Below are 26,151 nucleotides of genomic sequence, written 5' to 3'. Positions count from 1 at the left end.
TGGGAGCAGTATTATAGTAGTTATATTCTTGTACATAGAAGCAGTATTATAGCAGTTATATTCTTGTACACAGGGGGCACTGTTATAGTAGTTATATTCTTGTACATAGGGAGCAGTATTATAGTAGTTATATTCTTGTATATAGGGGGCAGTATTATAGTAGTTATATTCTTGTACATATGGGGCAGTATTATAGTAGTTATATGGGCAGGGCGCATCCAAGGGACGTCTCCCACATTCGCAAACAGGTAAATACCACCAGTTGGCTAGATTTGGGACTCATTTAAGTCAGCAGCACATACTCTCTTCTTGTACATAGGAGCAGTATTATAGTAGTTATATTCTTGTACATAGGGGCAGTATTATAGTAGTTATATTCTTGTACATAGGGGCAGTATTATAGTAGCTACCGGTATATTCTTGTACATAGGGGCAGTATTATAGTAGTTATATTCTTGTACATAGGTGGCAGTATTATAGTAGTTAAAATCTTGTACAGAGGAGCAGTATTATAGTAGTTATACTCTTGTACATAGGGGGCAGTATTATAGTGGTTATATTCTTGTACATAAGGGCAGTATTATAGTAGCTACCGGTATATTCTTGTACATAGGGGCAGTATTATAGTAGTTATGTTCTTGTACATAGGGGCAGTATTATAGTAGTTATATTCCTGTACATGGGAGCAGTATTATAGTAGTTATATTCTTGTACATAGGGGTAGTATTATAGTAGTTATATTCTTGTACACATGAGGCAGTATTATAGTAGTTATATTCTTGTACATGGGAGCAGTATTATAGTAGTTATATTCTTGTACATAGGAGCAGTATTATAGCAGTTATATTCTTGTACACAGGGGGCAGTATTATATTAGTTATATTCTTGTACATAGGGAGCAGTATTATAGTAGTTATATTCTTGTACATAGGGGGCAGTATTATAGTAGTTATATTCATGTACATAGGGGCAGTATTATAGTAGTAATATTTTTGTACATATGGGGCAGTATTATAGTAGTTATATGGGCAGGGCGCATCCAGGGGACGTCTCCCACATTCGCAAACAGGTAAATACCAGTTGGCTAGATTTGGGACTCATTTAAGTCAGCAGCACATACTCTCTTCTTGTACATAGGAGCAGGGAGCAGTATTATAGTAGTTATATTCTTGTACATAGGGGCAGTATTATAGTAGTTATATTCTTGTACATAGGGCCAGTATTATAGTAGCTACCGGTATATTCTTGTACATAGGGGCAGTATTATAGTAGTTATATTCTTGTACATATGGGGCAGTATTATAGTAGTGAAATTCTTGTACAGAGGAGCAGTATTATAGTAGTTATATTCTTGTACATAGGGGGCAGTATTATAGTGGTTATATTCTTGCACATAGGGGCAGTATTATAGTAGCTACCGGTATATTCTTGTACATAGGGGCAGTATTATAGTAGTTATATTCTTTTACATAGGGGGAAGTATTATAGTAGTTATATTCTTGTACATGGGAGCAGTATTATAGTAGTTATTTTCTTGTACATAGGGGCAGTATTATAGTAGTTATATTCTTGTACATGGGAGCAGTATTATAGTAGTTATATTCTTGTACATAGGGGTAGTATTATAGTAGTTATATTCTTGTACACATGAGGCAGTATTATAGTAGTTATATTCTTGTACATGGGAGCAGTATTATAGTAGTTATATTCTTGTACATAGGAGCAGTATTATAGCAGTTATATTCTTGTACACAGGGGGCAGTATTATATTAGTTATATTCTTGTACATAGGGAGCAGTATTATAGTAGTTATATTCTTGTACATAGGGGGCAGTATTATAGTAGTTATATTCATGTACATAGGGGCAGTATTATAGTAGTAATATTTTTGTACATATGGGGCAGTATTATAGTAGTTATATGGGCAGGGCGTATCCAGGGGACGTCTCCCACATTCGCAAACAGGTAAATACCAGTTGGCTAGATTTGGGACTCATTTAAGTCAGCAGCACATACTCTCTTCTTGTACATAGGAGCAGGGAGCAGTATTATAGTAGTTATATTCTTGTACATAGGGGCAGTATTATAGTAGTTATATTCTTGTACATAGGGGCAGTATTATAGTAGTTATATTCTTGTACATAGGGGTAGTATTATAGTAGTTATATTCTTGTACATATGGGGCAGTATTATAGTAGTGAAATTCTTGTACAGAGGAGCAGTATTATAGTAGTTATATTCTTGTACATAGGGGGCAGTATTATAGTGGTTATATTCTTGCACATAGGGGCAGTATTATAGTAGCTACCGGTATATTCTTGTACATAGGGGCAGTATTATAGTAGTTATATTCTTGTACATGGGAGCAGTATTATAGTAGTTATATTCTTGTACATAGGAGCAGTATTATAGTAGTAATATTTTTGTACATATGGGGCAGTATTATAGTAGTTATATGGGCAGGGTGCATCCAGGGGACTTCTCCCACATTCGCAAACAGGTAAATACCAGTTGGCTAGATTTGAGACTCATTTAAGTCAGCAGCACATACTCTATCTACCTCCTTCTCAGTTATTATGTGTCTGCTTTGGGCATTTATATTTTTGCACCTGCACTTTATTAAGGTATATCTGGCATTTGCCTATCTATGTGTACAAATTTGTCAACTATAATTTTCTTCTTTTTTGTGGTTCCCATACATATGGTTCGTGATTGTTGTGGCTATAATAATCTTGTCATTTATCCATCTTTTGATATATTGCCACATTATTTTGCAAATTGAGTCGTCCCCTGGTTCTGTGCACTTTCTTTTGGCATTTTGTTTCCCACTCTACCTCGTGTTGTTGCACATTGTTTAATAAATATTACTATATACTGTATCAATTTATTGGACACTGTTTCAGATTTATTTCTTCATTTATTACTTTAATTTCCGAGTTGTCCATTTGGTGTACATATCATGGTGATGGTTAAAAAAAAAACCAAAACATTTTCTTTTGATTTTTATGTATACCTTGCCTTGAGATTTTGTCTATATTCTTGTACATGGGCAGTATCACAGTAGTTTTATTCTTGTACATAGGGGCAGTATTATAATAGTTATATTCATGTACATAGAGGGCAGTATTACAGTAGTTATATTCTTGTACATAGGGGCAGTATTAAAGTAGTTATATTTTTGTACATAAAAGCAGTATTATAGTAGGTATATTCTTGTACATAGCAGTATTATAGCAGTTACAATCTTGTACATAGTGTACAGTATTATTGTAGTTATATTCATGTACATAGAGGGCAGTAGGGTTGAGCGAAATGGGTCGTTCATTTTCAAAAGTCGCCGACTTTTGGCAAAGTCGGGTTTCATGAAACCCGATCCGACCCCTGTGCGGGGTCGGCCATGCGGTATGCGACTTTCGCGCCAAAGTCGCGTTTCAATGACGCGAAAAGCGCCATTTCTCAGCCAATGAAGGTAAACGCAGAGTGTGGGCAGCGTGATGACATAGGTCCTGGTCCCCACCATCTTAGAGAAGGGCATTGCAGTGATTGGCTTGCTGTCTGCGGCGTCACAGGGGCTATAAAGGGGCGTTCCCGCCGACCGCCATGTTACTGCTGCTGATCTGAGCTTAGGGAGAGGTTGCTGCCGCTTCGTCAGAAGCAGGGATAGCGTTAGGCAGGGTCCATTAACCACCAAACCGCTTGTGCTGTAGCGATTTCCACTGCCCAACACCACCTTCGGTGTGCAGGGACAGTGGAAGCTACATTTTTTTTTTCCCCCTCAGCGCTGTAGCTCATTGGGCTGCCCTAGAAGGCTCCCTGATAGCTGCATTGCTGTGTGTACGCCGCTGTGCAAACCAACTGCTTTTTTCAAAGCACAAATCCTCTTGTTCCTTCCTTTCTGCACAGCTATCTTTTTGGTTTGTACACACTTCTTATTTAATTTGTGCATCAGTCCACTCCTTATTGCTGCCTGCCATACCTGGCTGAGATTACTGCAGGGAGATAGTAATTGAAGGACACTCCCTGTTTTTTTTTTTTTTTTTGTGGGAGATTAAGATTGACATTTCTGCTAGAGTGCCATCCCTGTCTGTGTCATCTCTCACTCAGTGGGCCATAGAAAGCCTATTTATTTTTTTGCTTGATTTGGGTTATAAAATCTACCTGAAAAAATCACTACATCAATCAGTGGGAGAAAAATATTGGCCTCAGGGCTTGTGTGCCACTCTTGACTCCTGTGTGCATCATCACTCACTTAGTGGGCCATAGAAAGCCTATTTATTTTTTTGCTTGATTTTGGTTCTAAAATCTACCTGAAAAAATCACTACATCAATCAGTGGGAGAAAAATATTGGCCTCAGGGCTTGTGTGCCACTCCTGACTCCTGTGTGCATCATCACTCACTCAGTGGGCCATAGAAAGCCCATTTTTTTTTTTTTGCTTTATTTGGGTTCTAAATTCTACCTGAAAAAATCAATAAATCAATCAGTGGGAGATTAATATTGGCCTTTGGGCTTGTGTGCCAGTCCTAAGCGTGCCATCTCTCTCTCTCAGATAGTGGGCCATAGAAAGCCTATTTATTTTTTTATTTTTTTATTGGGTTTATAAATTTTCCCTGGAAAAAAAAAAAAAAAGTGGGAGATTAATATTGGCCTCTGGGCTTGTGTGCCAGTCCTGAGCGTGCCATCTCTCTCACAAATAGTGGGCCATAGAAAGCCTATTTATTTATTTTTTTTTGGTTTTATAAATTCTCCCTTAAAAAAAAAAGGGAGATTAATATTGGCCTTTGGGCTTGTGTGCCAGTCCTAAGCGTGCCATCTCTCTCTGTCTCTCAGATAGTGGGCCATAGAAAGCCTATTTATTATTTTTTTTATTGGGTTTATAAATTTTCCCTGGAACAAAAAAAAAAAAGTGGGAGATAAATATTGGCCTCTGGGCTTGTGTGCCACTCCTGACTCCTGTGTGCGTCATCTCTCACTCAGTGGGCCATAGAAAGCCTTTTTTTGTTTTATTTGTTTTCTAAATTCTCCCTGAAAAAATCATTTTATTTTATTTGGTTTCTAAATTCTTCCTGAAAAAATCATTTTATTCTATTTTTTTTTTCCTAAAGTCTCCCTGAAAAAGCAAAAAAAAAAAACAAATCAGTGGGAGATTAATATTGCCCTTTCTGCTTGTGTGCCAGTCTTGACTCCTGGGTGTGCCATCTCTCTCTCTCTCTCCAATTGTGGGCCATAGAAAGCCTATTATTTTTTTAGCTTGATTTGGGTTCCAAAATCTACCTGAAAAAATCACTACATCAATCAGTGGGAGATAAATATTGGCCTCTGGGCTTGTGTGCCACTCCTGACTCCTGTGTGCGTCATCTCTCACTCAGTGGGCCATAGAAAGCCTTTTTTTGTTTTATTTGTTTTCTAAATTCTCCCTGAAAAAATCATTTTATTTTATTTGGTTTCTAAATTATTCCTGAAAAAATCATTTTATTCTATTTTTTTTTTTCCTAAAGTCTCCCTGAAAAAAAAAAAAAAAAAAAAAAAAAAAATCAGTGTGAGATTAATATTGCCCTTTCTGCTTGTGTGCCAGTCTTGACTCCTGGGTGTGCCATCTCTCTCTCTCTCTCGCTCTCTCCAATTGTGGGCCATAGAAAGCCTATTATTTTTTTTAGCTTGATTTGGGTTCCAAAATCTACCTGAAAAAATCACTACATCAATCAGTGGGAGATAAATATTGGCCTCTGGGCTTGTGTGCCACTCCTGACTCCTGTGTGCGTCATCTCTCACTCAGTGGGCCATAGAAAGCCTTTTTTTGTTTTATTTGTTTTCTAAATTCTCCCTGAAAAAATCATTTTATTTTCTTTGGTTTCTAAATTCTTCCTGAAAAAATCATTTTATTCTATTTTTTTTTCCTAAAGTCTCCCTGAAAAAAAAAAAAAAAATCAAATCAGTGGGAGATTAATATTTACATTTGTGCTTCAGTGACAGTCCTGCGTGTGTGGCATCTCTCTCATTTGTTGCCACCAACAACAGAGTGTGTAACATTGTGCCTGATTTTCGTTGTGGTCTCACTCACCTGTAAAGGGGTAGCTAAATCATACTGAAGTTATAGCTCACCGTGTAATTTGTGTGACAGCAACAAATACCGTTAGTTTGTTTACGTTTTTAAAACAATGAGGAAGTATGGTGGAAGAGGTCGTGGCCGGGGGCGTTCATTGTCAGCTGGTAATGAGGGTAGTGGTAGTGGTGGAGCATCAGCTGGTCGTGGGAAAAAAAATATTGCACCTAAGTCTGGAGCTGTGGAGCCAGGTTCGTCGTCTGGCTACACAAGGCCTCGAACGCTCCCTTTTCTGGGAGTAGGAAAACCGCTTTTAAAGCCGGAGCAGCAAGAGCAAGTTTTGGCTTATCTTGCTGACTCAGCCTCTAGCTCTTTTGCCTCCTCTCGTGAAACTGGTAAATGTCAAAGCAGCGCGTCGTTAGTGGATGTTCACGGTCAGGGACAAGTCGCTTCCTTGTCCTCTTCAGCAAAAACAACAACAGAGAAGAATGCAGCAGGCGACACAACGGGTTACTCCATGGAGCTCTTTACACATACCGTCCCTGGCTTAGAAAGTGAAGCAGTTAACAGTCCATGCCCATTACAAGTTGAATCTGACATGGAGTGCACTGATGCACAGCCACAGCCAGACTACTATGCTGGTCCTTTGACTCAGACCACAACATTGCCCTCGCAGGGTGCTGATCAAGAATCAGACCCTGATGAGACTATGTTGCCCCATCACGAACGCTATACCACCGACCGACACGGTGACACAGACGAAGTTGCACACGAGCTACAAGAAGAGGTAATAGATGACCCAGTTCTTGACCCCGATTGGCAGCCATTGGGGGAACAGGGTGCAGGCGGCAGCAGTTCTGAAGCGGAGGAGGAGGGGCCGCAGCAGGCATCAACATCGCAACAGGTTCCATCTGCCGGGCCCGTATCTTGCCCAAAACGCGTGGCAAAGCTAAAACCTGTTGGAGGACAGCGTGGCCATCCGGTTAAAGCTCAGTCTGCAATGCCTGAAAAGGTATCCGATGCTAGAAAGAGTGCAGTCTGGCATTTTTTTAAACAACATCCAATTGATCAGCGCAAAGTCATCTGTCAAAAATGTTCAACTACCTTAAGCAGAGGACAGAATCTGAAAAGTCTCAATACAAGTTGCATGCATAGACATTTAACCACCATGCATTTGCAAGCCTGGACTAACTACCAAACGTCCCTTAAGGTTGTAGCACCCTCGGCCAATGAAGCTAGTCAGCAACGCAACATCCCTTCCAGCAGTGTAGGGCCACCATTTTCCGCACCACCTGCAGTATCTGTGCAGGTTTCTTTGCCAGGCCAAAGCCGTCAGGGTCAGGGAATCACCAGTTTCGTAGTAGGAAACACTGCATCTAGGGCACCGGTGGCAACAATACCATCTCCCACCGTCTCTCAGTCTGCCATGTCCACCGGAACCCCCGCTAGTTCCACGATCTCCAGCTCTCCAGTCCAGCTCACCCTACATGAGACTATGGTTAGAAAAAGGAAGTACTTAGCCTCGCATCCGCGTACACAGGGTTTGAACGCACACATAGCTAGACTAATCTCGTTAGAGATGATGCCCTACCGGTTAGTTGAAAGCAAAGCTTTCAAAGCCCTGATGGACTACGCTGTACCACGCTACGAGCTACCCAGTTGACACTTTTTTTCCAGAAAAGCCATCCCAGCCCTCCACCAGCATGTTAAAGAGCGCATCGTCCATGCACTCAGGCAATCTGTGAGCACAAAGGTGCACCTGACAACAGATGCATGGACCAGTAGGCATTGCCAGGGACGTTACGTGTCCATCACGGCACACTGGGTAAATGTGGTGGATGCAGGGTCCACAGGGGACAGCAAGTTTGGGACAGTTCTGCCTAGCCCACGGTCTAGGAAACAATTGGCTGTAGCCGTTCGCACCCCCTCCTCCTCCTCTTCGTCCTCCTGCAGAAGCGAGAGCTCGTCCACAGACCGCAGTCGCACAACCACTCCATCCGCAGCTGCCACTGTTGCACACCAGGTCTCCCATTATGGGGCAGCTACTGGCAAACATCAGCAGGCTGTATTGGCTATGAAGTGTTTGGGCGACAACAGACACACCGCGGAAGTTCTGTCCGAGTTCTTGCAGAAAGAAACGCAGTCGTGGCTGGGCACTGTAGATCTTGAGGCAGGCAAGGTAGTGAGTGATAACGGAAGGAATTTCATGGCTGCCATCTCCCTTTCCCAACTGAAACACATTCCTTGCCTGGCTCACACCTTAAACCTGGTGGTGCAGTGCTTCCTGAAAAGTTATCCGGGGTTATCCGACCTGCTCCTCAAAGTGCGTGGACTTTGCTCACATATCCGCCGTTCGCCCGTACACTCCAGCCGTATGCAGACCTATCAGCGTTCTTTGAACCTTCCCCAGCATCGCCTAATCATAGACGTTGCAACAAGGTGGAACTCAACACTGCACATGCTTCAGAGACTGTGTGAACAGAGGCGGGCTGTTATGTTTTTGTGGGAGGATACACATACACGGGCAGGCAGTAGGATGGCAGACATGGAGTTGTCAGGTGTGCAGTGGTCGAAGATTCAAGACATGTGTCAAGTCCTTCAGTGTTTTGAGGAATGCACACGGCTGGTTAGTGCAGACAACGCCATAATAAGCATGAGCATCCCCCTAAGGCGTCTGCTGATGCAAAGTTTGACGCACATAAAGGATCAGGCGTCTGCAGCTGAGGAAGAGGAAAGCCTTGATGACAGTCAGCCATTGTCTGGCCAGGGCAGTGTACAGGACGAGGTAGCGGGCGAAGAGGAGGAGGAGGACGAGGAGGATGATGGGGATGATTATATTTTTAATGAGGAAGCTTTTCCGGGGCCACTGGAAATTGGTGGCGCGGCAAGGCCGGGTTCTGGTTTTTTGAGGGACACAAGTGACGTTGATTTGCCTGAAACTGCCCCTCAACCAAGCACAACCGCAGATTTGAGAACTGGAACTTTGGCCCACATGGCGGATTATGCCTTACGTATCCTCAAAAGGGACACACGCATATCTAAAATGATGAATGATGACGATTACTGGTTGGCCTGCCTCCTTGATCCTCGCTATAAAGGCAAATTGCAAAATATAATGCCACATGAGAACTTGGAACTAATATTAGCAACCAAACAATCAACTCTTGTTGACCGTTTGCTTCTGGCATTCCCTGCACACAGCGCCCGTGATCGTTCTCACACGAGCTGCAGGGGCCAGCAGACCAGAGGAGTTAGAGGGGCAGAAATCAGAAGTGGCGTTGGCCAGAGGGGTTTTCTGACCAGGTTGTGGAGTGATTTTGCTATGACCGCAGACAGGACAGGTACTGCAGCATCAATTCAAAGTGACAGGAGACAACATTTGTCCAGTATGGTTACAAACTATTTTTCATCCCTTATCGATGTTCTCCCTCAACCGTCATTCCCATTTGATTACTGGGCATCAAAATTAGACACCTGGCCAGAATTGGCAGAATATGCATTGCAGGAGCTTGCTTGCCCGGCAGCTAGTGTCCTATCAGAAAGAGTATTCAGTGCTGCAGGTTCAATACTAACAGAAAAAAGGACTCGTCTGGCTACCCAAAATGTAGATGATCTAACCTTCATTAAAATGAACCACAACTGGATTTCGAAATCTTTTGCCCCACCTTGCCCGGCTGACACCTAGCTTTCCTATGAAAAGGTCTTGCCTGTGGACTATTCTGAATGCCTTTTCCAATCTCGTAATTTTCTGCACCTGATTGTCCAGCATACGACATGTTTACACCTCACTAAATGGCCAAACTCCCCACACGGGGCCGTGGTATCGACACTTGGCGACAGCACCCGTGAGAGTGCAGTTTGTCTGAAGAGGTGGGTGAGCCCGCTTTTGGTCGACGGCACTGCCACTGGGTCCCTCCTAGTACAATAAAGTGTCTCTGGCGGTGGTGGTGCGCACCCAACGTCAGACACACCGTTGTAATATGAGGGGCCCTGGGCCTGTACCGCCGGCCACAAGACAGTTTCCCCCCACCCCAGCTCAAACAGTGCTCTACCACTTGCAAAATTATCTCACAGCTCCACCAATGTTTAGTCTATGCGCTGACATCCTTCAATGCCTGCCACTGACAATACCATTGTATTGACATTTTTGTTATGTTAGGCCTTCGATGCCTGTCTGTGGTCACTCCTTCCACTAGGCCTCCACTGACCACACCACTGCTGCCCGTGTACCCCTGGAACCAATTTAAAATTGCCTACAGCCATGTGTTATTATTTTAGGCCTTCGATGCCTGTCTGCGGTCACTCCTTCCACTAGGCCTCCACTGACCACACCACTGCTGCCCGTGTACCCCTGGAACCAATTTAAAATTGCCTACAGCCATGTGTTATTATTTTAGGCCTTCGATGCTTGTCTGCGGTCACTCCTTCCACTAGGCCTCCACTGACCACACCACTGCTGCCCGTGTACCCCTGGAACCAATTTAAAATTGCCTACAGCCATGTGTTATTATTTTAGGCCTTCGATGCCTGTCTGCGGTCACTCCTTCCACTAGGCCTCCACTGACCACACCACTGCTGCCCGTGTACCCCTGGAACCAATTTAAAATTGCCTACAGCCATGTGTTATTATTTTAGGCCTTCGATGCCTGTCTGCGGTCACTCCTTCCACTAGGCCTCCACTGACCACACCACTGCTGCCCGTGTACCCCTGGAACCAATTTAAAATTGCCTACAGCCAGCCCAATTTTTTTATTTTAGGCCTTCGATGCCTGTCTGCGGTCCATTCTTTCAACTACTACTACACTGACCAGGGCACTGCTGCCCGTGTACCCCTGGAACCAATTTAAAATTGCCTACAGCCATGTGTTATTATTTTAGGCCTTCGATGCCTGTCTGCGGTCACTCCTTCCACTAGGCCTCCACTGACCACACCACTGCTGCCCGTGTACCCCTGGAACCAATTTAAAATTGCCTACAGCCATGTGTTATTATTTTAGGCCTTCGATGCCTGTCTGCGGTCACTCCTTCCACTAGGCCTCCACTGTCCACACCACTGCTGCCCGTGTACCCCTGGAACCAATTTAAAATTGCCTACAGCCATGTGTTATTATTTTAGGCCTTCGATGCCTGTCTGCGGTCACTCCTTCCACTAGGCCTCCACTGACCACACCACTGCTGCCCGTGTACCCCTGGAACCAATTTAAAATTGCCTACAGCCAGCCCAATTTTTTTATTTTAGGCCTTCGATGCCTGTCTGCGGTCCATTCTTTCAACTACTACTACACTGACCAGGGCACTGCTGCCCGTGTACCCCTGGAACCAATTTAAAATTGCCTACAGCCATGTGTTATTATTTTAGGCCTTCGATGCCTGTCTGCGGTCACTCCTTCCACTAGGCCTCCACTGTCCACACCACTGCTGCCCGTGTACCCCTGGAACCAATTTAAAATTGCCTACAGCCATGTGTTATTATTTTAGGCCTTCGATGCCTGTCTGCGGTCACTCCTTCCACTAGGCCTCCACTGACCACACCACTGCTGCCCGTGTACCCCTGGAACCAATTTAAAATTGCCTACAGCCAGCCCAATTTTTTTATTTTAGGCCTTCGATGCCTGTCTGCGGTCCATTCTTTCAACTACTACTACACTGACCAGGGCACTGCTGCCCGTGTACCCCTGGAACCAATTTAAAATTGCCTACAGCCATGTGTTATTATTTTAGGCCTTCGATGCCTGTCTGCGGTCACTCCTTCCACTAGGCCTCCACTGACCACACCACTGCTGCCCGTGTACCCCTGGAACCAATTTAAAATTGCCTACAGCCAGCCCAATTTTTTTATTTTAGGCCTTCGATGCCTGTCTGCGGTCCATTCTTTCAACTACTACTACACTGACCAGGGCACTGCTGCCCGTGTACCCCTGGAATCAATTTAAAATTGCCTACAGCCATGTGTTATTATTTTAGGCCTTCGATGCCTGTCTGTGGTCACTCCTTCCACTAGGCCTCCACTGACCACACCACTGCTGCCCGTGTACCCCTGGAACCAATTTAAAATTGCCTACAGCCATGTGTTATTATTTTAGGCATTCGATGCCTGTCTGCGGTCACTCCTTCCACTAGGCCTCCACTGACCACACCACTGCTGCCCGTGTACCCCTGGAACCAATTTAAAATTGCCTACAGCCAGCCCAATTTTTTTATTTTAGGCCTTCGATGCCTGTCTGCGGTCCATTCTTTCAACTACTACTACACTGACCAGGGCACTGCTGCCCGTGTACCCCTGGAACCAATTTAAAATTGCCTACAGCCATGTGTTATTATTTTAGGCCTTCGATGCCTGTCTGCGGTCACTCCTTCTACTAGGCCTCCACTGACCACACCACTGCTGCCCGTGTACCCCTGGAACCAATTTAAAATTGCCTACAGCCAGCCCAATTTTTTTATTTTAGGCCTTCGATGCCTGTCTGCGGTCCATTCTTTCAACTACTACTACACTGACCAGGGCACTGCTGCCCGTGTACCCCTGGAACCAATTTAAAATTGCCTACAGCCATGTGTTATTATTTTAGGCCTTCGATGCCTGTCTGTGGTCACTCCTTCCACTAGGCCTCCACTGACCACACCACTGCTGCCCGTGTACCCCTGGAACCAATTTAAAATTGCCTACAGCCAGCCCAATTTTTTTATTTTAGGCCTTCGATGCCTGTCTGCGGTCCATTCTTTCAACTACTACTACACTGACCAGGGCACTGCTGCCCGTGTACCCCTGTAACCAATTTAGAATTGCCTACAGCCATGTGTTATTATTTTAGGCCTTCGATGCCTGTCTGCGGTCACTCCTTCCACTAGGCCTCCACTGACCACACCACTGCTGCCCGTGTACCCCTGGAACCAATTTAAAATTGCCTACAGCCATGTGTTATTATTTTAGGCCTTCGATGCCTGTCTGCGGTCACTCCTTCCACTAGGCCTCCACTGACCACACCACTGCTGCCCGTGTACCCCTGGAACCAATTTAAAATTGCCTACAGCCAGCCCAATTTTTTTATTTTAGGCCTTCGATGCCTGTCTGCGGTCCATTCTTTCAACTACTACTACACTGACCAGGGCACTGCTGCCCGTGTACCCCTGGAACCAATTTAAAATTGCCTACAGCCATGTGTTATTATTTTAGGCCTTCGATGCCTGTCTGCGGTCACTCCTTCCACTAGGCCTCCACTGACCACACCACTGCTTCCCGTGTACCCCTGGAACCAATTTAAAATTGCCTACAGCCATGTGTTATTATTTTAGGCCTTCGATGCCTGTCTGCGGTCACTCCTTCCACTAGGCCTCCACTGACCACACCACTGCTGCCCGTGTACCCCTGGAACCAATTTAAAATTGCCTACAGCCATGTGTTATTATTTTAGGCCTTCGATGCCTGTCTGCGGTCACTCCTTCCACTAGGCCTCCACTGACCACACCACTGCTGCCCGTGTACCCCTGGAACCAATTTAAAATTGCCTACAGCCAGCCCAATTTTTTTATTTTAGGCCTTCGATGCCTGTCTGCGGTCCATTCTTTCAACTACTACTACACTGACCAGGGCACTGCTGCCCGTGTACCCCTGAAACCAATTTAAAATTGCCTACAGCCATGTGTTATTATTTTAGGCCTTCGATGCCTGTCTGCGGTCACTCCTTCCACTAGGCCTCCACTGACCACACCACTGCTGCCCGTGTACCCCTGGAACCAACATCAGAAAATATAAAAATAAGTATTTTGCTTATAAAAAAGAAAATACTGGAGAGATATCAAATGCAGACATTTTAACATTAAAAACAAACACATACAACAAAAATCTGGTACAGTACTAAAAATGGCCACCAGCTACAATAACTTTCTCCTGCAAGTAGTTAACTGAAAGGTTTTTTCAATTTTAAACACAGATATGGCATCCACCGAGTGTTGTCCTGTCGCGTCTTCTTTATATTATTGCCAAGAAGATGCAAAACAATGAAAATAATAAAATCATTATTTACCAAAAAAATAGAGTAAGTCAAAACCACATTGCAAATAAACATTCATTACAAATAAAGAAGCAGGGCGCGTCCGAGGGTGAGTATATACCTAATAAGAATATAATCACCCTCGGACGCGCCCTGCTTCTTTCCGACAGCCTTCCTTCCTAAGAATCAGCCCTTCCGTGGTGTAGAGAGAGGGTTTGTTACACTCCAAGGTGTTCCCCAGGTTGCCTTTCCTGAGCTTCGATCTTCCGGCTCTCGTTTAGTAGTTGTTGGAAACTACGCTGCATTGGGCCTACAAATTGGGTATGGGGTGTAGAGAGATGGTGTGTTCCACTCCAAGGTGTTCCCCAGGTTGCCTTTCCTGAGCTTCGATCTTCCGGCTCTCGTTTAGTAGTTGTTGGAAACTACGCTGCATTAGGCCTACAAATTGGGTATGGGGTGTAGAGAGATGGTGTGTTCCACTGTAGAGAGATGGTGTGTTCCACTCCAAGGTGTTCCCCAGGTTTCCTCGCCAATGCTTCGATCATCATGCTCTCGTTTAGTAGTTGTTGGAAACTACGCTGCATTAGGCCTACAAATTGGGTATGGGGTGTAGAGAGATGGTGTGTTCCACTCCAAGGTGTTTTCCAGGTTGCCTTTCCTGAGCTTCGATCTTCCGGCTCTTGTTTAGTAGTTCTTGGAAACTACACTGCATTAGGCCTACAAATTGGGTATGGGGTGTAGAGAGATGGTGTGTTCCACTCCAAGGTGTTCCCCAGGTTTCCTCGCCAATGCTTCGATCTTCATGCTCTCGTTTAGTAGTTGTTGGAAACTACACTGCATTAGGCCTACAAATTGGGTATGGGGTGTAGAGAGATGGTGTGTTCCACTCCAAGGTGTTCTCCAGGTTGCCTTTCCTGAGCTTCGATCTTCCGGCTCTCGTTTAGTAGTTCTTGGAAACTACACTGCATTAGGCCTACAAATTGGGTATGGGGTGTAGAGAGATGGTGTGTTCCACTCCAAGGTGTTCTCCAGGTTGCCTTTCCTGAACTTCTATCTTCAGGCTCTCATTAAATTGTGGTTAAATGGAACAACTGCATTTGGCGTACTAGTTGGTTTGGGGCCTACTATCGGTGTCTGCCACTCCTTGCTGTTCTCCTGGTTTCCTGTCCTGAAATTCCGTTTTCAGGCGCTCGTTAAGTAGTTGTTAATGTTAGACTGCATTTTGCCTACTAGTTGGGTTGGGGCCTACTATCGGTGTCTGCCACTCCTTGCTGTTCTCCTCCACTGAACAAAGCTGTGCCGCCTGTTTACTACGGTTGCCAATTTTGAACTGCATTTCGACTACTTACTGATTTGGGCCTACTCTCTGTGTCAGCCTCTCATTCCAGTTGTCCTCCACTGCAATGCCCCCTGGTTATTCCTGTGTTACCAATTTTGAACTGCATTTAGCCAACTTTATTCTTTGGGCCTATATCTGTGTTTCCTCCTCATCCTGCCCATTGCCCAGCCAGTGATAGATGAGTCTGCTGGTACATTGACCCATAACGCAACATTCCCCGTGCACGCTACACAACAACATTGTGACCCTGCTGAAAGTCAGGTTGCTCTTCCCGCATACCATACCACCTTACACGGGGACAAAGAGGAAGGTGCAGATGAAAGTGCAGGTTCCTTCATCAGGTGGGGGGGAGGAATACTAGTTGGCGACGTCACTGGCACAGGGCCTCTCATAGTACGCAAAAGTGTTGCTGCCGGTGGGAGGCGCCCCCGCCGTGCAAACACACCGCTGTACTTTGAGGGGCCCTGTGCCAGTGCCAATGCCAACGAGTGGGCCCCCCCTGCTTGCTCAGGTTCACAGCACTTGCAAAGTTGAAATACTTACCTCTCCCTGCTCCACTGCCGTGACGTGGTCCAGATTTCCTGGGCCCACTAATTACTTGAACCAGCCCTACCCACCACAACTTTAGCCAAATGACCCCCAATTTCAAATGCCTTCCAATTATTATAAGGTAAATTACGCTTGACAAGCTTCATTAAGAAGAATGGATGGTTTTGACATTAAAATGGGCACTCTAGGTGTTTTCCTGGCCCCCACTCACTGCCGACTATGCTGCCCCATTGACTTGCATTGGGTTTCGTGTTTCGGTCGATCCCGACTTTACGTCATAATCGGCCGATTTCACTCGACCCGACTTTTGAGATAGTCGGGTTTCGCGAAACCCGGCTCGACTCTAAAAAGGTCAAGGTCGCTCAACTCTAGAGGGCAGTATTCCAGTACCGTAGTTATATTCGGGTACATAGGGAGCAGTATTATAGTAGTTATATTTTTGTACACAGGGGAAGTATTATAGTATTTCTATTTGTGTATGTAGGGGGAGTAGTTATATTCTTGTTCATAGGGGCAGTATTATAGTAGTTATATTCTTGTACATTGGGGGCAGTATTATAATAGTTATATTCTCATACATGAAGGACAGTATTACAGTAGTTATATTCTTGCACGTAGGGGGCTGTATTATAGTAGTTATATTCTTGTACATAGGGACAGTATTATAGTAGTTATACTTTTGTATATAGGGCAGTATTATAGTAGTTATATTCTTGTACATAGCGGGCAGTATTATAGTAGTTATATTCTTGTACATAGGGACAGTATTATAGTAGTTATACTTTTCTATATAGGGCAGTATTATAGTAGTTATATTCTTGTACATAGCGAACAGTATTATAGTAGTTACCGTATATTCTTGTACATAGGGACAGTATTATAGTAGTTATACTTCTGTATATAGGGCAGTGTTATGGTAGCTATATTCTTGTACATAGGAGCAGTATTATATTAGTTATATTTTTGTATATAGGAGCAGTATTATAGTAGTAATATTCCTCTTCATAGCAGCAGGATTACAGTAGTTATATTCTTGTACATAGGAGCATTATTATTGTAGTTACATTCTTGTACATGGGGGCAGTATTATAGTAGTCGTACTCTTGTACATAGGGGGCAGTATTACAGTCGTTATATTCTCAATTGGCGATGACTGAAGCTAATTTTCCTAATGAGTAAACACAGAAATATAATACTGCCATCTATTTAGAAGAATATAACCATGGTTTGTACACTTAGCTAGGACATTTGTATAGACCATCATCTGCATTAATCTACTTTTGGATGTGATCTTCGGTCTTATCTCTTTTACAGATACCCCTTGGTCCATCCTATTTGCCAATATGGACCCTACCTATGCCTCATTCGTTGTGAGGAACCTCATCCCGGCTCGCTCCTACCAGTTCCGCCTTTGTGCTGTGAATGACGTCGGCAAAGGACAGTTTAGCAAAGAGACACAGCGGTAAGAATACAGAATTAAGTATTGATAAGTATCTGTGCCCAAACTCCAGGTTCTGTTCCCTACAAATGAGAAGAAACATAATTTGTTGCCTCCACTGTCTCATCAGGGAGGTAAACTAGGGTCTGTATTGTCTGTCTTACTTTTCATTTGTATCCTGGGAGCCCATTACACAGGGAGACACATTGTAAGACATAATCAGTCGCTGCAGATACATATGTTAAACAGAATTTATGTAAGATCTGGCTGTTTCTGGTAGATGTCAGGCACTTTGAAGTTGGGGTACCTCCTCAGCAGTAAGACACTTGTTTTATTTTTCCTGCTTTTATGAAAAGTAAAAGATTCAATAATTGTGAAGCCTTTCCTCAGTGGATTATCCTGAATTTTTTATTTTTTTTTTTAATGTTTTTTTGCAGCTGCACTGAATTCTTGAGCTTGTGATTCAGGGAGTCAGGAGATGCATATATTACTAGACTCCAAACATCATGTATCTCTGTAGATTCTGCAAACCTTTAACCCTTCACCTGGCCACAGGCTGCAGTGAGGAATGCAACTCTCTGCTTTTATCATAATCATATATACTGTATATTTAAAAAAATTGCTGACGGATTCTTCTTCCAGCCATTCCCTGGTCTTTTATTAATCTCAATGATGTGACCATACGTACGACTGCACCAACATACTAAGTAGCGCTGCATAGACGATGCACATTAAAGGGAACCTGCCAGAGACTTGAAACCTCCCCAAAAAAACATTAATATGACTGTGTAGCTCTATAAAAGATAAGCCTGTTGATCCCTTTGTGATGCAAGTAAGCAATTTTGGCATGTTGGGGTTAGATCTGGTACATCTTCGAAGGATACGGTGAGTAGACCGTCATGTACAATGGTTAAGGAAGACCAACTGTATAGATGGGGATCTTTCAGAAAAAGTTACCCCCTCAACAAAAGCAATAACTATGAAGTACTATAGAAGATAATCCAGTTGATCACTTTATGACCCCAAAATTGTTCTTCAGCAGTGAGAAATCGCATTTTGAAGTTCAGCCTGGAAGTGCATTATGGCTTGAAGATGCACTTACAGCTTCTCGGCCTCTGCTGTATCTCTCCGCTAGCGTCACCCTCTCCCGACTGATTCAAAGGGTGTTTGCTCTGGTACAAGACCACTGACTTGTCAATCAGAAAAGGAAGGGTGCTGCTAGTTTGGGAATACAGCAAAGGTTGAGAAGCTGTAAGTGCAGCGTCACACCACAATGCACTTCAAGACTGAAATGAAAAAACGCGATTTCTCACTGCTGAAAAGGCACTTTGGAGTCATAAAGGGATCAACTAGCTTATGTTGTAAAGGGATCCATTGACCTATTAATGGTTGAGGGGATAAAAGTTTGACAGGTCCACGTTAAACCTTATCTATGCACAATTGGTCTTTCTTTAGTGTTGAGGTGACAGTCTACTTCTCCTAGCCCTGACCCTCGAAGATGTATGAAAGATGTACGATATGTAACCCCAACATGCCAGAAATTGCTCACTTGCGCACTCATTCATATATTGATATTGTTGAAAATATATTCGAACATGTTTGAGGCTGGAAATAAAATTACATTCTGGAGGTATAAACATTTCGGATAACTTACTAAGATTTTTTTTTTAAAGATTTTGCCTGTCTGTTAATAAAAGAAGAGTTGCTAAATAACATGAATAATCCATTTTCTAAGTCTGTGTCTGCACAGAACTCTTAGTACTTCCTCTAGCTGCGGGAAGAAACGCCGCTTATCTCAGAGGAGCATCCCTGTTGAAATGAGCTCAGCTTTTTTTTTTTTTGTGGTTTGCCAGAACTCAGCCAAGTTTGATGAATTTCTCGGGTAAACTTTTCATTACCATAATGTAGAGTTTCGCTCTATGCTTTGTTCTTTGTCAAAGTATCAAGCCGATAAGGGTATGATAGAAGCAGCATACAATGCTCTGCGGCCGCTATCGCTGTACTCTCAATGTCAGGGTAGTAATACTGCTTTTGTGGGTCTAATACTAAGCAGGCTGGTCTTTTCTCCTCAGCGTGACACTTCCCGAAGAACCTCCCAGTGCTGCTCCTCAACATGTCCTGGCTACTGGGCGTACAAACCAATCCATTATGATCCAGTGGCAGTCTCCTCCAGAGAATCACCAAAATGGAGTCTTGAAGGGATATGTCATCAGGTGGGTAAACTGTCAAAAGCAGACCCTTTTTTAAAGGGACAATGGACAATGCCTGAGCTGAAATATTTGCAGGACCTTGGCAACGTTGGAAAACTCTGACCGTTGGACCAGAGTCCCGCAAAACTCTCTCTACCTGTCGACATGCCTGAAGAATCTCTGATTAGTAGGTCATCACATGATGTCATGCCAGGTCAACAAATCAGAAGAGACGCCTAGGATGCCTGCTAGAATAGGGAGGTTGGCTTGGCTCTGGTCCACCTGTCATGGACGCGACATCTGGGCCAGGGCCCTACACTTTTTTTTTCTGAACTCTACTTGCAATGCATTTTAGTGTTGGCGATAATTACTGGAAAAAGCCATACTGAAGACCATCAACTTGGGAGATAATTTCCAGCACTAGAAAGTTGTTCAGGTATCAAAACAAAATGTGAATCGGAATCCCCCTTTTTTTTAAAAAAAGACAAATTGCACCCTGGATAAAGTCCATTTCAGATATCCTCCAGATGCCTCACTGTAAGGGGTTCTCAGCTTTGGACGATTTTGATCAGTTAGAAGCGTCTCTTAATATTAGCAGATCGCAAAGCATCACCTTACTGGGACCCCCATAGCAATCAGCTGTGATCTGTGGAAACACAAGACAGTAAGTGTTAGCACCACCGCAGGATAAATATAGCATTACACATGTTGCTGGTCCTCTATAACAACTACCCTCTTCTATGGTCAAGAGATGATCCAAAGCAGAGGAACTGCCCTTTTATTTTTATTATCTAACAGCCTTTGGCTCGATTTCGAGCCATGGTGACTTGATGGAGGAGCGATCTGTAGGAAGATCGATCTTGTAGAAGCCTAGATAGGTCCACCAGGATCTTCTCCCCATTATCTTGATAGTATCAAGCCATCGGGTTGCTGGTCTTCCTCTTCACCTTGTTCCTTCTATTCTTTCACCCATGATCTCATTCTCCAGTGATTGCTGTCTTCTTATGATGTGTCCAAAGTATTCAAGTCGTAGCTTGGTGATCCTTGCTTCGAGTCACATGTCTGGTTTGATTTGTTCCAAAATTGATTTATTTGGTCTTGCTATCTTTGGTATTGATAACATCCTTCTCAAGCACCACATTTCGAAGACATCGATTCTTTTTCTGTCTTGCTTATTTATCGTCCAGGTTTAATAGGACACATGAAAATGATTTTTCCAATCTAGACATCTCTCTTTCAAAGTCAGGAGATGAATATTATAACTTGCATTCCTACACTTGTTCCCATGTGCCCCAAGCCAAAAGTTTAAAGCTTACTACAACCAACAAACCCCACCTTCCATGAGTTATTTCAGCATATCAAAAGATTTTATGGAAGACTAAATTATGGATCAGCAATTAATAGAACTCCGAGGAGATAACACAGTGTCATCTAATATATAATTGCCTAGAATACTACTTCCTGCAATTTGTGCCAACTTCCGTGGCTTTGTCCGGAGCTAATGTCCGGAGCTAATGTCCGGAGCTAATGTCCGGAGATTAATTGCCTAGAATACTACTTCCTGCAATTTGTGCCAACTTCCGTGGCTTTGTCCGGAGCTAATGTCCGGAGCTAATGTCCGGAGCTAATGTGCGGAGATAATGTCCGGAGCTAATGTCCGGAGCTAATGTCCGGAGCTAATGTCCGGAGATAAGTGACGTCAACAGTGTCCAGTGTCTGATTGGTTGCCGCCTGCTGCGAGCGACCAATCAGAAACGTGCCGTACTGTGACACACTCCGCCCGCCATTTTGGTGTGATTTTTGAATTTTTACCTCACAGCAAGTTTCTACTGCGTGGAGGCGGGCCCAGTGACGTTGCTCTTCAAGCTCCTGCCGAATTTCGTCAAAAAAATGATAATACCATTTACCAAAACTATATATATTTAGTTGTGAAGTGGTTCAGTGACATTTTCACACCAATTTTGAACTTTTGTTTGGTGTTTTCTCCATATACTGCCTATTATTTTTGTTCTTTCTTACTATTATTTATTAATTGTATTATTCTTACATTTGAATAAATAAAGTATATATGGATTCTAGACTCCCGATTCTTTAGAATCGGGCTGCCATCTAGTATATAATAATCAAGAGCCCTTACCAATATACAACATTGCTCCACCTCCTCCATCGTCTTGGATAAAGGCAGTACACACCATAACTTTGGCGTCTATGATATGAAGGTGTTCACTTTTACAAAAAACAGCATGTGCTTCTATGTAAAGCAGACCTGTCACCAGGTCAAGACAGGACAGTTTTTTAAAAAATTTTAGTTTGTTCCTGCTGCTCCGCTGAGTAATCAGTTGTCTATTTTTTATTTTTTTAAATCTGCTAAGCAGTTTTAGAGATATAGGCCTTTTTACTTAGTGCTAACTTTTTATGGTCTTTACTAATGGGGCGTGGCTAATATGGTAATTATGCAGAATAACCTAAAGACACACCCCAGAGGATCTGTTGAATCACACCCACTCAGTAAAGATCATAAAAATTTGCACTAAATAAGAAGGCCCGTATCTCTGGAATCATACAGCGGATTTTTAAAAAACAAAAAACGGATTACTCAGGCATAAAATAAGAGCAATAACTGGTCCTTGGCACACGTGTTGTATTACACTAGATCCTTTTGTTCCATTGTATCTGGCAGTGGCTTACCTTACTCCACTCTCCCCATTGAAAACACATGCACTTCTATCTGATCCATGTGTGTATCTGTATTCTGGTGTTGAGAGAGATAACTGTCGAGCGAGCATTTGTTATCCACTATCTGAGGTGTACGGGGAACTTTAAGTGTTTTGATTGAATTGGGGCAATGTGACCTCCTTACGAATTATACAAGTCTCAAATAACACTCTCACATAAAAATTACATTAAATCCTGACTCTAATTGTATTTTAATTAGCCAGTATATTGTCACACGACCCGATTAGTATATATTATGTCACACCTGCAGGTCAACCATGTCTTCCTGTCCTGGACAATGAGCTGTGAAAAACAGGGTTTAGCAAAGCATCACAGGCATGGCGTTCGCACAGAAGGAACCTGTGTAAGACATGGATAGCAAGAGATGAGCAATTTACTTTGTGACCTTAACGGTGTTAGAGAGCGGGGTACAGTGACGTGAAGTAGAGAATAGAGAAGGTGGGGGGGAGTCATATGCAATGCAAAAGCAAGAGGCTAACAAGAGAGGAGAGGTGCAGAGATTATTAGGAGACTCGCTGCATGTGATGAGCACTGGAGAGGATTATTGTGAAACACGGAAGGAATTAATCAGATGTAGACACAACAGAAAACATGTAAACAGCTAGATACAGGACAACGTAAATGTCATTTAAAAGTCAATTCTGAATTAGAGAGAAAAATGGCACTAAACATAAAAAATACACAAAAATTATAAGAAAAAATAATGCCACTACCTGTCTGCAGACCCCTCTGGTCTTTCTGCAGTAAGATGCAAAGAACGTTATCCCCTTCCCACTAAATGACATACAGTTAGGGCCAGAAATATTTGAACAGTGACACAATTTTCGCGAGTTGGGCTCTGCATGCCACCACATTGGATTTGAAATGAAACCTCTACAACAGAATTCAAGTGCAGATTGTAACGTTTAATTTGAAGGGTTGAACAAAAATATCTGATAGAAAATGTAGGAATTGTACACATTTCTTTACAAACACTCCACATTTTAGGAGGTCAAAAGTAATTGGACAAATAAACATAACCCAAACAAAATATTTTTATTTTCAATATTTTGTTGCAAATCCTTTGGAGGCAATCACTGCCTTAAGTCTGGAACCCATGGACATCACCAAACGCTGGGTTTCCTCCTTCTTAATGCTTTGCCAGGCCTTTACAGCCGCAGCCTTCAGGTCTTGCTTGTTTGTGGGTCTTTCCGTCTTAAGTCTGGATTTCAGCAAGTGAAATGCATGCTCAATTGGGTTTAGATCTGGAGATTGACTTGGCCATTGCAGAATGTTCCACTTTTTGGCACTCATGAACTCCTGGGTAGCTTTGGCTGTATGCTTGGGGTCATTGTCCATCTGTACTATGAAGCGCCGTCCAATCAACTTTGCAGCATTTGGCTGAATCTGGGCTGAAAGTATATCCCGGTACACTTCAGAATTCATCCGGCTACTCTTGTCTGCTCTTATGTCATCAATAAACACAAGTGACCCAGTGCCATTGAAAGCCATGCATGCCCATGCCATCACGTTGCCTCCACCATGTTTTACAGAGGATGTGGTGTGCCTTGGATCATGTGCCGTTCCCTTTCTTCTCCAAACTTTTTTCTTCCCATCATTCTGGTACAGGTTCATCTTTGTCTCATCTGTCCATAGAATACTTTTCCAGAACTGAGCTGGCTTCTTGAGGTGTTTTTCTGCAAATTTAACTCTGGCCTGTCTATTTTTGGTATTGATGAATGGTTTGCATCTAGATGTGAACCCTTTGTATTTACTGTCATGGAGTCTTCTCTTTACTGTTGACTTAGAGACAGATACACCTACTTCACTGAGAGTGTTCTGGACTTCAGTTGATGTTGTGAACGGGTTCTTCTTCACCAAATTAAGTATGTGGCGATCATCCACCACTGTTGTCATCCGTGGACGCCCAGGCCTTTTTGAGTTCCCAAGCTCACCAGTCAATTCCTTTTTTCTCAGAATGTACCCAACTGTTGATTTTGCTACTCCAAGCATGTCTGCTATCTCTCTGATGGATTTTTTCTTTTTTTTCAGCCTCAGGATGTTCTGCTTCACCTCAATTGAGAGTTCCTTTGACCGCATGTTGTCTGCTCACAGCAACAGCTTCCAAATGCAAAACCACACACCTGGAATCCACCCCTGACCTTTTAACTACTTCATTGATTACAGGTTAACGAGGGAGACGCCTTCAGAGTTAATTGCAGCCCTTAGAGTCCATTGTCCAATTACTTTTGGTCCCTTGAAAAAGAGGACGCTATGCATTACAGAGCTATGATTCCTAAACCCTTTCTCCGATTTGGATGTGGAAACTATCATATTGCAGCTGGGAGTGTGCACTTTCAGCCCATATTATATATATAATTGTATTTCTGAACATGTTTTTGTAAACAGCTAAAATAACAAAACTTGTGTCACTGTCCAAATATTTCTGGCCCTAACTGTATGTATACTTGTGAGTGTTTGCAGCAGGCTCAAGAGCTGAGGCCGCTTCACACAGGGCAGGTGCAGCCTGTGTTATACAGTTGGCATCTTCATGTAATAAGCGATTGGAGCTAGCTCCGATCACTGCTGTTAATTCCTTAAATGCTGCAGTCAATCACTGACATTTGAATTGTGTTATCGTACCCAGGCTTCCTTTCAGGAGCCCTTCTCCCCTACCCTCACAACATAAATTCAGGATGCCAGTTGCTTGCTAATGCATCTTGCTTGAGGCACCTTCATCACTGCCGTGTGGGTATTCCTTTGGCTGGGCTTCATAGGAGACCATGTTCTGTCCTATATACTCCAATACTGTAAAACAATTCAATTTTAAGTCCCCTTTGGACATTAAAAATCTGCAATCATAAAATAATGTGAAGTAAAAAAAAATGTTTTTAAAATCTAAAAAAATCAATTCCCTTTTCCTCAGTTAAAAACAAAGAAATAAAAAAAAGAATATTCAGCCAATTAGAAAACAAACACAAACGAGACCTTGAGGCCAGCACATTTGCTAGGCTCTCCTCGGCCAGACAAAAACTGCTATCTTTAATAGACCAAAAATCTAAATGCCTCAGAGAAAGACTCCAGAGCCGCTTTTACCAGCTAGGCAATAAAAGTGGTAGACTCTTGGCCAGAGCCCTCAATCAACGTAATCCCAATACCTACATTCCTTTTATTAAAAACAAAGAGGGGAAGAAAGTGTTTAACACCAAAGATATTCTTTCCAACTTTAGCGAATACTATAAATCTCTATACAACATAGCGGGTCACTATAAAGAGGCTCCACTACATTCTCTCCGCAACAAAATCAAATCATATTTACAGGAACATAAACTACCCTCTCTGCCAGAAGGCGATTTACTAGATCTTGAAAAGGAATTCTCAGTGGAGGAGGTGTCTGAAACCATTAGCGCCCTGAAACAGGGCAAGAGCCCGGGCCCTGATGGGTTCTCGGCAGGCTTCTACAAGTCGTTCAACTCACTGCTTAGTCCAATACTTCTGGAGGCTTGTAATTTTGTCTCTCTTGGGGGCTCTTTCCCTACACAGGCACTCATCGCTCACATAACAGTTCTTCCTAAGCCTGGCAAGGACTCTTCTATGTGCGAAAATTACCGCCCGATCTCTTTAATAAATCTGGATATCAAAATATATGCAAAAATGTTAGCCAATAGATTATGCCCTCTTCTACCAAAACTAATAAACCAGGACCAGGTGGGCTTCGTCCCAGGGCGAGAGGCAAGGGACAACACAATCCGAACCATTTCTCTAATTGACAGAGCGGGCAGAGAGGGGGACCCCCTGTGTATCATGTCAATAGATGCGGAAAAGGCCTTTGACCGGGTCCATTGGGAATTTATTTCCCAGACCCTAGAGGAAATTGGCCTAAAAGAA

At 43.2% G+C, this 26,151-nt stretch overlaps 1 protein-coding gene across 1 annotated transcript in view; it reads left to right on the top strand.

The window, feature by feature from the left end:
- The window catches only part of SDK2 (sidekick cell adhesion molecule 2), an 839,306-nt gene that overhangs the window by 727,645 nt on the left and 85,510 nt on the right, over positions 1-26,151 (top strand). Inside the window, exons 15-16 of the mRNA XM_069750729.1 lie at positions 17,236-17,383; positions 19,432-19,572. Coding sequence (XP_069606830.1) covers positions 17,236-17,383; positions 19,432-19,572 — 289 coding nt within the window. The remainder of the gene's footprint in view (positions 1-17,235; positions 17,384-19,431; positions 19,573-26,151) is intronic.

The sequence above is a fragment of the Ranitomeya imitator genome, chromosome 2 (assembly GCF_032444005.1).
Source record: "Ranitomeya imitator isolate aRanImi1 chromosome 2, aRanImi1.pri, whole genome shotgun sequence".
Taxonomy (NCBI): Eukaryota; Metazoa; Chordata; class Amphibia; order Anura; family Dendrobatidae; genus Ranitomeya; species Ranitomeya imitator.
Note: the sequence above shows the minus strand (reverse complement) of the source record. Positions and strands in the feature narration are given on the sequence as shown.